This window comes from Mercenaria mercenaria, chromosome 4 (genome assembly GCF_021730395.1).
Source record: "Mercenaria mercenaria strain notata chromosome 4, MADL_Memer_1, whole genome shotgun sequence".
NCBI lineage: Eukaryota > Metazoa > Mollusca > Bivalvia > Venerida > Veneridae > Mercenaria > Mercenaria mercenaria.
The window spans coordinates 8,943,781-8,956,646 of NC_069364.1; the positions used below are offsets into that span (position 1 = coordinate 8,943,781).

A 12,866-nucleotide genomic window follows, 5' to 3' on the forward strand; every position below is an offset into this window, starting at 1 on the left:
TGTTAAAGACCACAGAACAGAGACCACCTGGCTCTAAAGACCACATGTTTTGTTTCCCATTTTTACATTTACAGTGTATTTGGCTATTTGATAAACGGCATTGTGTCTGAAATTATTAGTCCTCCACCTCTGATTCATACATGTGGGGAAGTTGGCAGTTACTTGCGGAGAATAGGTTTGTACTTGCGCAGAATCCAGGAACACTGGTTAGGTTAACTGCCCGCCGTTACATGACTGAAATACTGTTGGAAAAAAAAAACGGTGTTAAACCCAAAACAAACAAACAAACAAATCTCCCAAGGGCGGTATTTATAGGCAGGATTGATTACAGATGTAATAACATTGCTAGTGTGTTGGGTACAGACTTCTTCACAATGTTACACATTTATTTATATCACACTATTTTTTTTATATAGTCTTATTTTTTACTACAAATTTCATATCTGTTATCAAATCTGTTCATCAGGTGGATCTGAACCTCCATTCATACTTTCTATATGTAGCCCAAACAAGCAATAAAAGGAAGGGAAAAACGAAGGTCATGTTTTATCAATGTTTATACTTCCCAAATACGTTGGTGGTTTTACGCCTGAAGTAAAATAATATAGACACTACAAACTGTTTATATTATCGATTTTACAGTTAAATAGACAGGTTAAATTATTCAAAATGGCGAGCTCAAGTCCAGGTGATTTAAGTATGTCATTTACACAAGATTCTGATGAATATCGTGAAATGCATTGCGAGCAATGCGATATGTATAACGAAAAATCAACTGCGGATGGATTCTGCATTGAATGTATGGAATATATGTGTAATGTATGTTTGAAATATCACTCGAGGCTGAGTCCAGGGCATAGGCAACAGGATAAAAGCACAATGCCTCAAGATTTTTGCTTTGAAAAGTGTTCTAGACATACTTCTAAGCTCATTAAGTATTATTGTTTTACATGTAAAACATTTGCTTGCTACGAATGCAAACTTAGAGACCATGAACAATGTAACGAAATTGGCCATGTGCCGACAGTTGCTAAAGGAGTTGAAAACAGTGGAGAACTGAAAGACCTTTTCAAAGATATTAAAACGTTCAATACTGAATTAGAGAGGTTGAACGGCAGATTAGAAGCTAAAATAAATCAGTCTAGCACGCAAGAAAAGAGAGTAATGACGGCTACAAATAAACAGAGAGAGGACACACTAAAACATGTTCAAGAGCAAAAGCAATTGGTAACTGATACTTATGACAGAGAAATAGAGATAACAATAGAAAAGTTGCAAGCAGAAAAACAGGAGAAAATTAATCAAATCAGCGTAAGCCAAAAGCAGCTAGATGATAAGTTAACAACAATTCTAAATACAATTGAAAAGAGGCAGTCTACAGAGAAGGCAACTTTACAGCGGTTAAAAACTAAAACCGAAAAGGTCTCAGGTGAGGCCAAAGACTTGGCACTTGACATTGAACAAAAGCAAAGATCGGAAGAGAGGTGTAATTTCTTTATAACAATGAAAGCGTCAGAGAAAACGCTCGAAAATCTGCAACAGGAATATATGGGATTACAAAAGGTCACAAATGAAGAAAGAACTGACGACCTTACTCATGAGTTAGTTGCAGCACTCAACGAGTTTAAGGTAATTATGCGTTTGTTTCCATAAAACAATTATATTTTATACCAAAGTGACTATTTAAAAAGAATGGGACATATGATTTCTGTTTTATTTTACTTTTACGGGAGTGTGGACGACAATACTTATACAGTATTGTGTCACAATAAAGTCTATGCCAAGTTCAATAAATTATATAAGCCAGTTCTTCCAGTATCTATTCAGCGGACCGTTTGATTAGTCAAAGATGTGACAATAGATAGTGCCTTCGCAATACACGTATCTACTGTTTGATATACCTTTTCCATTACAGTACAGGACAATATTAGCCATACTAATACATTATTAAAATAAAGAACTCGGGAGGGATTTATGAACTTTTCAATTTGCAAAATATCTTGAATATTTTGGATACGAGACGTTTAATTTTATTTTTTATGGATTGCATTGTTATAAAATCTTTCAGGATATTTTAGTACTAGATCGGAATTTCAAAACAATGACAGTGTCCGCATCATAAAGTAATGGACACACTAATGGTAAACGCGGGAACCACAATTCTATGACACATAAATATGGATTTATTTCTCTTAATGTCTTGCAGTTAGTCTACATTTTGACTTCCAAAAAATGTTCAGGGAATCTTAGCACAATTGTTGTAGGATATATGACCTATACATACATACAAGTAAAGGACAAGGCAAGCATATAATCTCATCCTGTGTAATCCATGAAGTACTGTAATGTATTGATTACTTCCTTATAGTTTAAGGTTCATGTAAAGTCTTTTGAACCAACCCCTCGGGTGATATTTTTTTGTTTTAGTTTTTTCACCACATAGGCCTTGGTCTATCATAAAGAATACACCAAAATGTTCATAATAAGTAGAAGAATCTTTCAAGACAGGTTATTCCATTTTGAACAACACATTTGGTCTAATATCGCATGTGCTTTGACTGTTTATGTTCTATTTTGTAGAAGATATCAAGCTTCTTTTTCAAAAGTATTTTGTCATTATTTTATAATCATTGTGTGTCTAACATATTTGTCCAGGTACTCCGGGTGTTGAAAGTGGTACAAACCATGTACGTTTAAAAAAAATGCAAAACTTGCAAAATGAAAATGAAAGTAGAGCTGTCAAATTGACAAAAAACTGCAGTATTTCAACAAATATAAAAGTAAACTATTTTTCATTTCTCGGAGTACCTAGGTAAGTATGTAAGACACACAACAAAAACAAACTTAGAGAAAAATATGTTTGAAAAAGAAGTTTGATATTTTCTACAAAATAGAATGTGGACAGCTGAAGTACATGTTTTGTAAGACAAAATACATATTACCAAACAAGGTGGCCTTTATAGAAAGTATTTTCTACTTCTTCTGAACAACTCCGTTCAGAAATATATTATGAATATTTTGAGTCTGTCCGGTATAATTTCCAAAATGAAAATTTGCCTAAGGGGTGGTCTCAAACGCTTTACATGAACCTTAAATTATCACTAAACATTTTGACAGAATTACCGTCCATACACTGTTCATATATTGAAAAAAAATCTATAAGAAGATATAAGGCAGTCTTGATTAGACTAAAAATGAGAATTATTTACTGTGTTTTAAGTAAAAAGTCCGATCGGGAATTTCATGGCCATTCGGCGACTTACGTTTTCGACGGACATACGTTTACGACAATTTCTTGTTATTAAAAAACTTTTATTCTTTAAGCGAAACATGAAATTTTTTAAAGATGATTCTACATATGTCTAGATTTTTTATTAAAGAATGAAAAAAAAACAGTTGATTTCTGTTATTTTTATGGTTTTAAGATGATCCCCACTCTACACTGGCACGTGATCCGGTATTGGTGAATGTGATTCGCTATTGGAGAAAACACTGATCACTTACAAATCAACACTTCTACACTGTAATGAAATCTTTCAAAATCATTTTTATTTTGTGATATTAAGGGGATAATAATGCACATCTGAAGACCAGTTGATAAACAGTTTTTGTGAGATGAAATGAATTATTGCTAAAAAACTCGTAAGTGATCCGTTATTGGCGACCAAACTGTATAGATATTTAGCGTAAGTCGTAAAGTGCGCGCAGGTGCTTCAAGTTCAACTAACTTCCGTTTTTATCCGAATTGAACTTGCAAAAATCAGATTTCTGGATAATAACCGCACACAAAGTGAAGGTCTTGTATTGCTTTGTCGCTTGACAAGTTCTCCTTTCCTATTTTTGGCAAACATATGATTCCTTGCATCGTCGAAAATCGATGTCACGGGAATTGTTTTGTCTACATCCTAATTACCACTAATTCCTTCATGGAGATGTATGATAACATATTTACCATCCTAAGTGTGCACTTGTCATCATCGGTCATGTGATTATACTTGACACTGCTGCAAACATAAACACGTCACAAAGAAAAGCAGACTTAGCTTCGGCACGTCAAGACACACACATGCATTGTTGACGTATATAGTTCGCGAATTTGGCATAACAAGATCAAATGACTGATTATTGCAGCCACGTTTTGTTTTGATGATAAAAATGTTTAATTAAATGCATATGCACACTTTTTCAGGCACTTAAAAAGATTTATACCCTAGACTTTGGAACAACTCGAGAGGAAGCTAGACGGTTTGGAACTCTCACATCTAATCTGTTCGTTTATGAATGGAATCGCCATGTATCAGCCAGAGCAAATGGTACAGAACATAGTGCTTTGATGCATGTCTTAACTTGGCCACCATTTCCACATTTTCTGACATATTATTGTAAGTTTATTCTTTAATAATATATGTTTAACATCGTATAAAGTTTTATTCATATTTCAAGATACAAGTCTAAAAGTCAAACATTGTCAAATGTTTTGCATATTTTATTGGTTTCTTTCACGCAAAAGTTAACCGGAACGTCTGTAAGTACTCTAAAAAGCGTTGTGTTAATGATATCAAGAAATTTATTAAGTAAAACAAAGAAATTTTCCGACAATACGAGTAAAAGTTTGCCAATTATTTTTGTTTGGTTATATCACACAGAATTTCTGAATCAAGAAATACTTTTTTAACATTTTACTTTTGAGATAAGAAATTAAGACTGTACTTCTTAAATAAAAAATTCCTTTAACAGTAAGCCCAGTAGTCGATGTAAATATTGTAGGGAAAAGAAATTTTATATGATTGTGTAAACAAACATAATTATGTTGTATCTAAATTTCAAATACTGATTTGAAGAGTTTTCCGTGGCCAAATGGTTAAGGTCAATGGCTTCGAATCACTTGTCTCATCGACGGTTGTCCGAAACCTGTCTTGGAAAGTAGAATATTCTGCTTGTGTGGAAGGCATTCTTTGACTTACGGAATGTCGATGTTTCTAACAGGTGCTCGCCCATGCCTTCCTCCAATATTTGCAGCTAAGCAAGGCAGTCTAAATCTTCCGCCACTGTTATGGATAGTGAAAGGGTAAAATTTTGACCTCGAGCTGTTACCATGACCTTGAACTGACATGGCTGACTCATAAATTCTGCACATTGTCTTGATGAGGTTATCATTTGATCCTAGGTTCATAAAAATCCTTCAAGGGGTTTAGGAGATACAGAGCTCAAACCTTTGACCTTGAGTTGTGACCTTGACCTTGAGATGACATGGCTGACTCATGAGTTCTTGATGAGATGATCATTTCACTCAAGTTTTATTAAATGTCTTCAAGGGGTTTAGGAGATATGGAGCCCACACGAAATGGAAAACTAAAACCTTTGACCACGAGTTGTGACATTGACCTTGAGCCGGCGTGGCTGACTCATGAGTTCTGCACATTGTCTTGAAGAGGTGATCATTTGACCCCATGTTCAAGGGGATTAGGAGATGCAGAGGGGACACAAAAAGGAAGGCTCAAACCTTTTACCCTAAGTTGTGGCCTTGACCTTGAGCCGACATGGCTGATCATAGGTTCTGCACATCGTCTGGATTAGGTGATCATTTGAGCCAAGTTTTATAAAATTCCTTCAAGGGGTTAAGGAGATATAGAGCAGACACAAAATGGAAGGCTAAAACCTATTACCTTGAGTTTTGACCTTGATCTTGAGCCGACAAGTCTGACTAATAAGTTATGCATATTGTCTTAATGAGGTGATCATTTGATATGGAACGGACACGAAAGCGTTACAGACAGACGGAAGGACGGACCGACGGAGACCATTCCTCTACCCCCCTCACCACTCGTGGCAGGGATTTAAAAGTCTCCAAATACCTTAATAGTGTAAGTGTGATGGGACAATTTTGAGCACTTTTTCTAATTATAATAGAAATATGAAAGTGCAAAGTGTTTCAAATTATCATAAACTGATTTAAAATATATATGAAAAATACCTTGCAAAATTGTAGTTAACTTTTACGTTTATTGTATCAATTTTATTTTGGTATTTAAACACTAGAGCATTCTAGGGAAGCCTACAATTCAATAAAATTGGAAATAGTTAAATATTCTTCAGTGCTCTATGAGCAATCGGGTGCTGCTTTACGAACTGGAGATATCGTCATAACTGTAGTACAAAGATGGATAGGACAAAATGTAGCTATATTACAGCTATTACGAAGATGCGTTAGCATTATTACACGATAGCGATTGAGTGAAAACAGAATGGTACGAATAAGCACATATTCGATTTCCGAATGATCACACGGTCTTTTCATTTGGCAGCTGTGTTTCGTTTCTTTTCTTCCTTCTTGTTTTATAATTGATTCAAATAAGTTACTTAAATAGTTGAAGGCAAAACTGGTAAAAAATGTCATTGTATTGTTCGTATATAAGATTCGGACGGATGTATGTAACTTTCAAAAACTGGTTTATTTCGTTACATTAACTTAAGCTGCAATGTATGTTATCATTATAGGCTCTTGCAAAGGACCTCTGACAGTTAAATATGAGAACTGAATCGCTGTAATGATATGATATAATTTGTAACTTTTGTGTTGTCTTTTGCTACAAAATAACTTCCCTTTCTCGATTCTTTTTCGACTCTATTTAAAGTATTTTGAATAATCGATCATTGATGATCTGCCTCAGTTAATGATCTTGTTTTTCTAGATCCAAACAGAATGAATATGCTTACAGAAGAATGTGTTGAGAATTTGGTGAAGGCTGTTTCAATGATTGAAAATGTAGTTACAAAATTGTCAGAGGGCAGTCTGGCCGTTGACATATTCCGTCACATATCTAAGCCAGACAGTAAATTTCCCGAGCTTGCAGAACTCGCACAGACCAAAGAAATACATACTGCAGCCTCCATAAGAAAGGAAATTGAGAAACGACAACAAGAGATAAAAACATGTACTACCCGGGTGGTAAACACAATCATGAGAATGGTTAAAACATTCGATCTGAAAGGGGATTTTACACGTATTAAAGTAATTGCTGATGTAAGTATCTAAACATTTTTTTTTCATTTTTAAGGGCTTTGCTAACATTTAATTGGTAAGATAAAGTAGGTAATCGAAGATATTCAAGATTTACAACATGCCTTTCAGCTAGGAATTTCAAATATATCAACGTTTTAAAACTCAAATACGGGCATCTTTTTGTGCCTTCACCGTATTTCAGATTTAGATGCGAGTTACATATTTTTATCAAATGAAATGTTGAAAAGTTGTAAGTAGCGGGCTTTTTTCTCCAGCATGTGACATTTGCCATTAATCGCAATGTTTTAGATAGTTAAAATCAATTGTTCGAGAAAGAAATCAGGTTTGAAGATTCAGTGTTTTCAATTATATTCAGAAAGAATAAAATACTAACCCAGGTATAATGTGTAATGAAATTGAAAAAAAATAATATAAAGGGATGCTATTGAATTTTTATATCTTAGAAGGATGCAGTGTGACGTTCAGTTATCCTTGCTAATCCATGTTCTAATGATATATATTTGCAAGAAAATATGTACAATTCTCCGCAATCGGCTGTGTCAATATTTATGAAAAGATTTATTTTTTCCTTGATTAGCTAAAACTGAAATAAAAAATAGAAAATAACATTTTACAAGCATCTATGAATATTATTATTTTAGATTTTATAAAGACAAATATTCCGACTAGGATTCACATACATCTTATTAATACAAAATATCGTCGCTGAAGTGTTAACAATGTTGTTTTGTTTTCTGTGATTTGAATAAGTGAGTAAGTTTGCGAATCTAGATGTCCCAGTTCCTGCTTTAACCTACATTTTTAAAGGAAGTCATCATACTAACCAAACTGTTCCATTGTTTGGACACTTTGAGTTTCAGATTTGATCTTCTAGATTTTATGAGGTCAATCATTCTGATCAGCTTCCCTGTAGTCCAAGCTAAAAAAAGTGAGAGAGGGTTTTCCCACGATTAAACCTAGTGATTTAGTGTTTAATCATAGACGACGAATAATAATGAAAACTATGAAAAACAAGCATAATGTCCTAATATTTGACCCAAGATGCCACAGTTTTATGATTACACTTTGACAATTTTGCAATGTAAAGGAATCCTAGCCCTCGTAAAACATAAAAACAGAGAACGCGTAACTTTGGACAATTAGAGACCAAACACCCTATTAGTCGTTGACTATAACATAATCGGCCAGAATAAAACCGCTATAATAACCGAATTCAGATAAAAAAAAGTTGCGTTTAGGAAAAATATCAATGAAGCAAATGGATTTACACAAGATTTGATTGAATACACAGCTCGTTTATTGTATTTTTAGATGAAACAAACGATTGTGATAGATGCGAATGTCAGTGGATTGATATGTGTCTTCATAAATTCTATTTTGGTTTTTAGTAAAGAAACTCAGCGTCTGGATTATTATTCTACTTTAATTGCTCAAATAGCAGTTATTACTGATTCTTTACTGAGTTCTTTAAAATTTCTATTTCAAGATCTTTAAAACAAGGCTATCTGTGTGCCCCGATTTTATATTTAACAATACATATCCTTTTAAGCAGAGCCAATGGCATGCTGAATACGACAATATGAAAATAGCTAAGGAATAGCTTTACCGTTACCATATCTGATTTTATCTGCGAAAGTATATCAAATTGTTGACGATGCACAACTTTTCACCAAATCAAAACGTCGCTGCATTACATAAGTACGAATAAGCATCCGGAGCGAAACTAAATAAAGACAAAACATTTGGGCGTTTTATGGTGCGATTAGTTCTTGATGATTTGTATTCTTTTAGTTATATCTTTACAAGTAGGCGCCGCAGTTTTCAACGAAACACATCAATTGATTATTTAAAAACTATCCTAAACATAGATGTTTTAACTATCTTTGAACTCCGTGTAAGGGGAAAGTGTCATTAAAAACACACTTAATATCTGTTACTGATATATATTAAATCATTTCATTGTAACCATTGCATTTTTATATAGTGCTGCTGATATCAAACCCTTTTCGATATGGTATTATACAGTGCATTCGCGATGCTACGAATCGCAATTTAACGAAATACTGGTATACTACGAAAAGGTGTTGTGGTCCCGGGTGCTTTTCTTCTTATTTCTATGTAACAAATTCGCTGTTTTACGAAAATGCAATTTAACGAAAAATGCGCTCCTACGAATGTATTGTTATGCCCTTAAAGCCTATTTTCAACTTGTTTTAGTTGCGATTTTACGAATACCTGTATTGTCTAAGTTTTCACACCTTCATAATGGCGTGAAAACACATTAGAGTGGAAAATGTCACTATAATTTAACTGGGCGTAAACAGTAATTAAAGTGTGAAAACGTAGTATTTAAATTCAAAACACATACGCTGTACACTATGACAAAAGTTAGTGGTTAATTTTTTCTCCTAGAACTATCAGATCGGATGGCATACCAGTCACACTTGCTTCGATATCTATACGTCTCAAACAATCACTGCATAAAGAATGTTTAAGTCCTGATTGTCTGTATAATGTCGTTTTATTATTCTGAACTATTCAGTAAAGGGTAGCTGAAGGTATCGGAATATGCAATTGGGATTTTTGTTCTCGTGCAACAATGTACCCTGTATATGTTTTATGTACAGTGAATAAAAAGTGAAGAAGAAAAAAACGTTTAATATTCCAGATACCAGATTTGAATAAGATTTGTAGTAAACATAGATGTACATATAAAATTGGTATACATGTACTCCGATACGAAAATCACATGTTTAAATACTTCCGGTTACGACGTGTAAATATTAAGGTGCTGTGTAACGAAATTTCCTATGCTACGCTCGAACGAAAATTCGATATTACGAAAAAAACGGCCGGTCCCTTGGCTTTTCGTAGGATCGCGATTGTACTGTATATATATGTATTCAGAATCTTATTATATTAATCAATTATTGATATTTATGATGTATTGCTTATATGGATTAATAACTTTAGTAATTTTCATATTGCTGATGCGAACTAACCTACAAATATTACACTTATGCAAAAACTTACAATGTTTTGTATCTTACTGCTGAAAGAATAAGAAACACAAACATTTCCATTTTTGAACTGTTCGAGATTTAAAAAGAAACACATTCTTACCAGGCTTTTATAGAACAAAATATGGCCTCTAAAGTGTTAACCACGTTTCTTCTATAATTTGACATAGTGACCTAGTTTTGGGCCCCAGTTGACTTAGTTTGACATTGTCCGATATGTTATTCATACAGCATTCTAACTTAGTTTCATTAAAATTGGCCAAAAGTATGACCTCCAGAGTGCTAACACTAAAATGCTTGACATCGAACGACGTACGACAGAGAGACGACGTACGTTTCCAGGAATGTCATGAAATACTGTTGAAAATGGCGTTAAACCCAAAAACAAACAAACAAACATGAAATATAGTGATCAGTTGCATCAATATATCCGCATACATTCTAAAGATTATCTAAGACACTTCAAAGGTCAAAATGCCTTTGTTAGTAACGTGGCTGCCACATTCGTGTTATGAACATAAAATATATCAATTTTTAGTTAAAACCTACTTTTTACTGTTTTCCTGTAATATTTGTCATAGGTTTGAACATTGATTAATGTTGGTAGATACCTTTTTTGAACAGGTTATTTTTTTACCTCCCTATAGTGATCTTGATGTACGATTTTATGTGCAGTATTGAAAGTATCTTTTCTTACCGTGTTAATATTCATAAAGTCTATTTGGACAGCTGCTCCATCTGTTTTAACATAAAAATTAAAGCCTTATGGAGCCTTGAATAGCGTTATACACGGTCTACCTAAGATTCAAAAATGTTATTTACCATCAACATGTACGTAAACTTATATGAATGAGAAAGTATAGCTCTATTCCATGTGTTATTTTAGGACAGTGATCTAGCAGTGGATTCATTTGACGACAGTGTAATAACAGACCATCTGGAAAACATGACTCCAGCAAAGGAACGTTGCCTTGCCGCATTTGTGAACTGTAAACCTCTCATACAGTGGCTAAGAATGTCCCGTGTAGCATGTATGTAACATTAAAATATTCTTGCCGTATATTAGTAATGTAACATAATAAAAGGAATGGTAAGCATTACTGTGTGCTAATGTTATTTCGAAACCTTTCGGCAATTTTTATCTTTTCTAGTGGGTTTAATATAACAAACAAATATGCCCTAATTATATGGTTGTAAAAGAAGCCATTTTGGATTTATGCAGATAGAAACGAATATGCCAACCGGGCGCTAAATTGTTCACATACGGCACCCGATGTAAAACATTCAGCAATACAGATGTTGTATATGGACCTCTGTTTTTTAAGAGTCACAAACATTTCTACCAGACTTTACTTTCTTTTGAAGCTATCAGCATGTCACAGCTTGTAAGACTACTCCCGGGCTCTAACAGGGCGAGTGCTGTACCGATTGAGTTAGCAGGCTGTCTTACATTTATTATACCGTAATGTGACATACCTTTGCACTGTCACATACATACCACAGACTGGAAATTTGTCCTCGAATTCCGGAGGTTTATAAGCGTTTTAAGATTGGTCAAGCAAACAAATCAAGTTTCCTCGTAAAGCGTATATTGTCACAGGGTGAAAAATGCAGTTGTCCGGGGCTAGGACCTGGTACCACTAAATAATAGAGCTGTTTTGGCTGAGCAATCCGGCTGCCTACACATTTTTTTGCGATGAGCTCGATATAGTCGTCACTTTCGGTGTATGTGTGTGCGTGCGTGCGTCCGTCCGATTTTGTCTGGACCATAACTTTGGCATGCGCAAGAACCAGGTCCCTAGGTCAAAGGTCAAGGTCACACTTAGAGGCCAAAGGTCAGATACAAGATTAACATTGTCTGGAGCATATATTCTTCATTCATTAGGGGATTTTGATGTAACTTTGCACACATGTTCAACACCATGAGGCAATCTTATTATTAGAATTACTTCCCTTTGTTATACTATAAATAGCTTATATTGTAAATTTCTTATTACTGGCCGTTGGGAAAAAATGAGAATACTTTTCTGTGGTACAACATGCATGTTACATCCAATTGTTTGGTGTGTTATGACCTATCTCTACCTTGTAAGGAATTTTGTGTGGACTTATATATAATTTGTCAAATATTATATATGCAAATACAGGTGCCAGTGTAAATCAGTTCTGACACCGCCAAATAGTATAATAAATGTTACTTCTTTAGTTTAGACAGCTGGCGGGCTCGACATTCTGCCCTTTGGCACGCAGAATCAATTTCTAGTTAGTAATTAGGTCTTATACCGAGGCATACTTTCCTACTGTATCGAAATTCGTCCTAGAATTTCTAGTGAGACAAGGAACAAGGTAAACATGATTTCGTAGCATTTTTAGTAATTGCCCCTTGTTGGGCACCAGGTGTAACATGGTAAACAAAATGTGCAGTCAACCACGGGCTCGACCCCGGGATCTCTCGATCACTGGGTGAGAGTTACCGACAGAGCTAACTGACTGTATGCTACATATTCGTACCTAAATGTGATCGAGTTCGTAACTTGAAAGGCAGAATAGATTTCTGGGTGAAATCTTGAAATGGGAATGATTTATTTTACTGTGCAGGGCAGTCATTTCTCTCTCTCTCTCTCTCTCTCTCTCTCTCTCTCTTACAAAAACATATAGCTTAATTATGATGACAAGCATCATTTGAACGCTTCTACATGTCTGTCATTATTCGTGTTACACATGCGCACAGCCAGAACAGAGTTTCAGGGTGAAAACCTGAAATAATTCTTTCTTGTTAAATGTATTACATTTTGCTGTTTGCCTGTGTTTTCAAGGTTTTG

General features: G+C 34.6%; 1 protein-coding gene across 1 annotated transcript in view; it reads left to right on the forward strand.

The window, feature by feature from the left end:
• The first annotated feature begins 669 nt into the window (after positions 1-669).
• Positions 670-12,866, forward strand: part of LOC128556119 (E3 ubiquitin-protein ligase rnf213-alpha-like) — a 51,155-nt gene continuing 38,958 nt past the window's right edge. Inside the window, exons 1-4 of the mRNA XM_053540040.1 lie at positions 670-1,629; positions 4,190-4,382; positions 6,693-7,024; positions 10,931-11,075. Coding sequence (XP_053396015.1) covers positions 670-1,629; positions 4,190-4,382; positions 6,693-7,024; positions 10,931-11,075 — 1,630 coding nt within the window. The remainder of the gene's footprint in view (positions 1,630-4,189; positions 4,383-6,692; positions 7,025-10,930; positions 11,076-12,866) is intronic.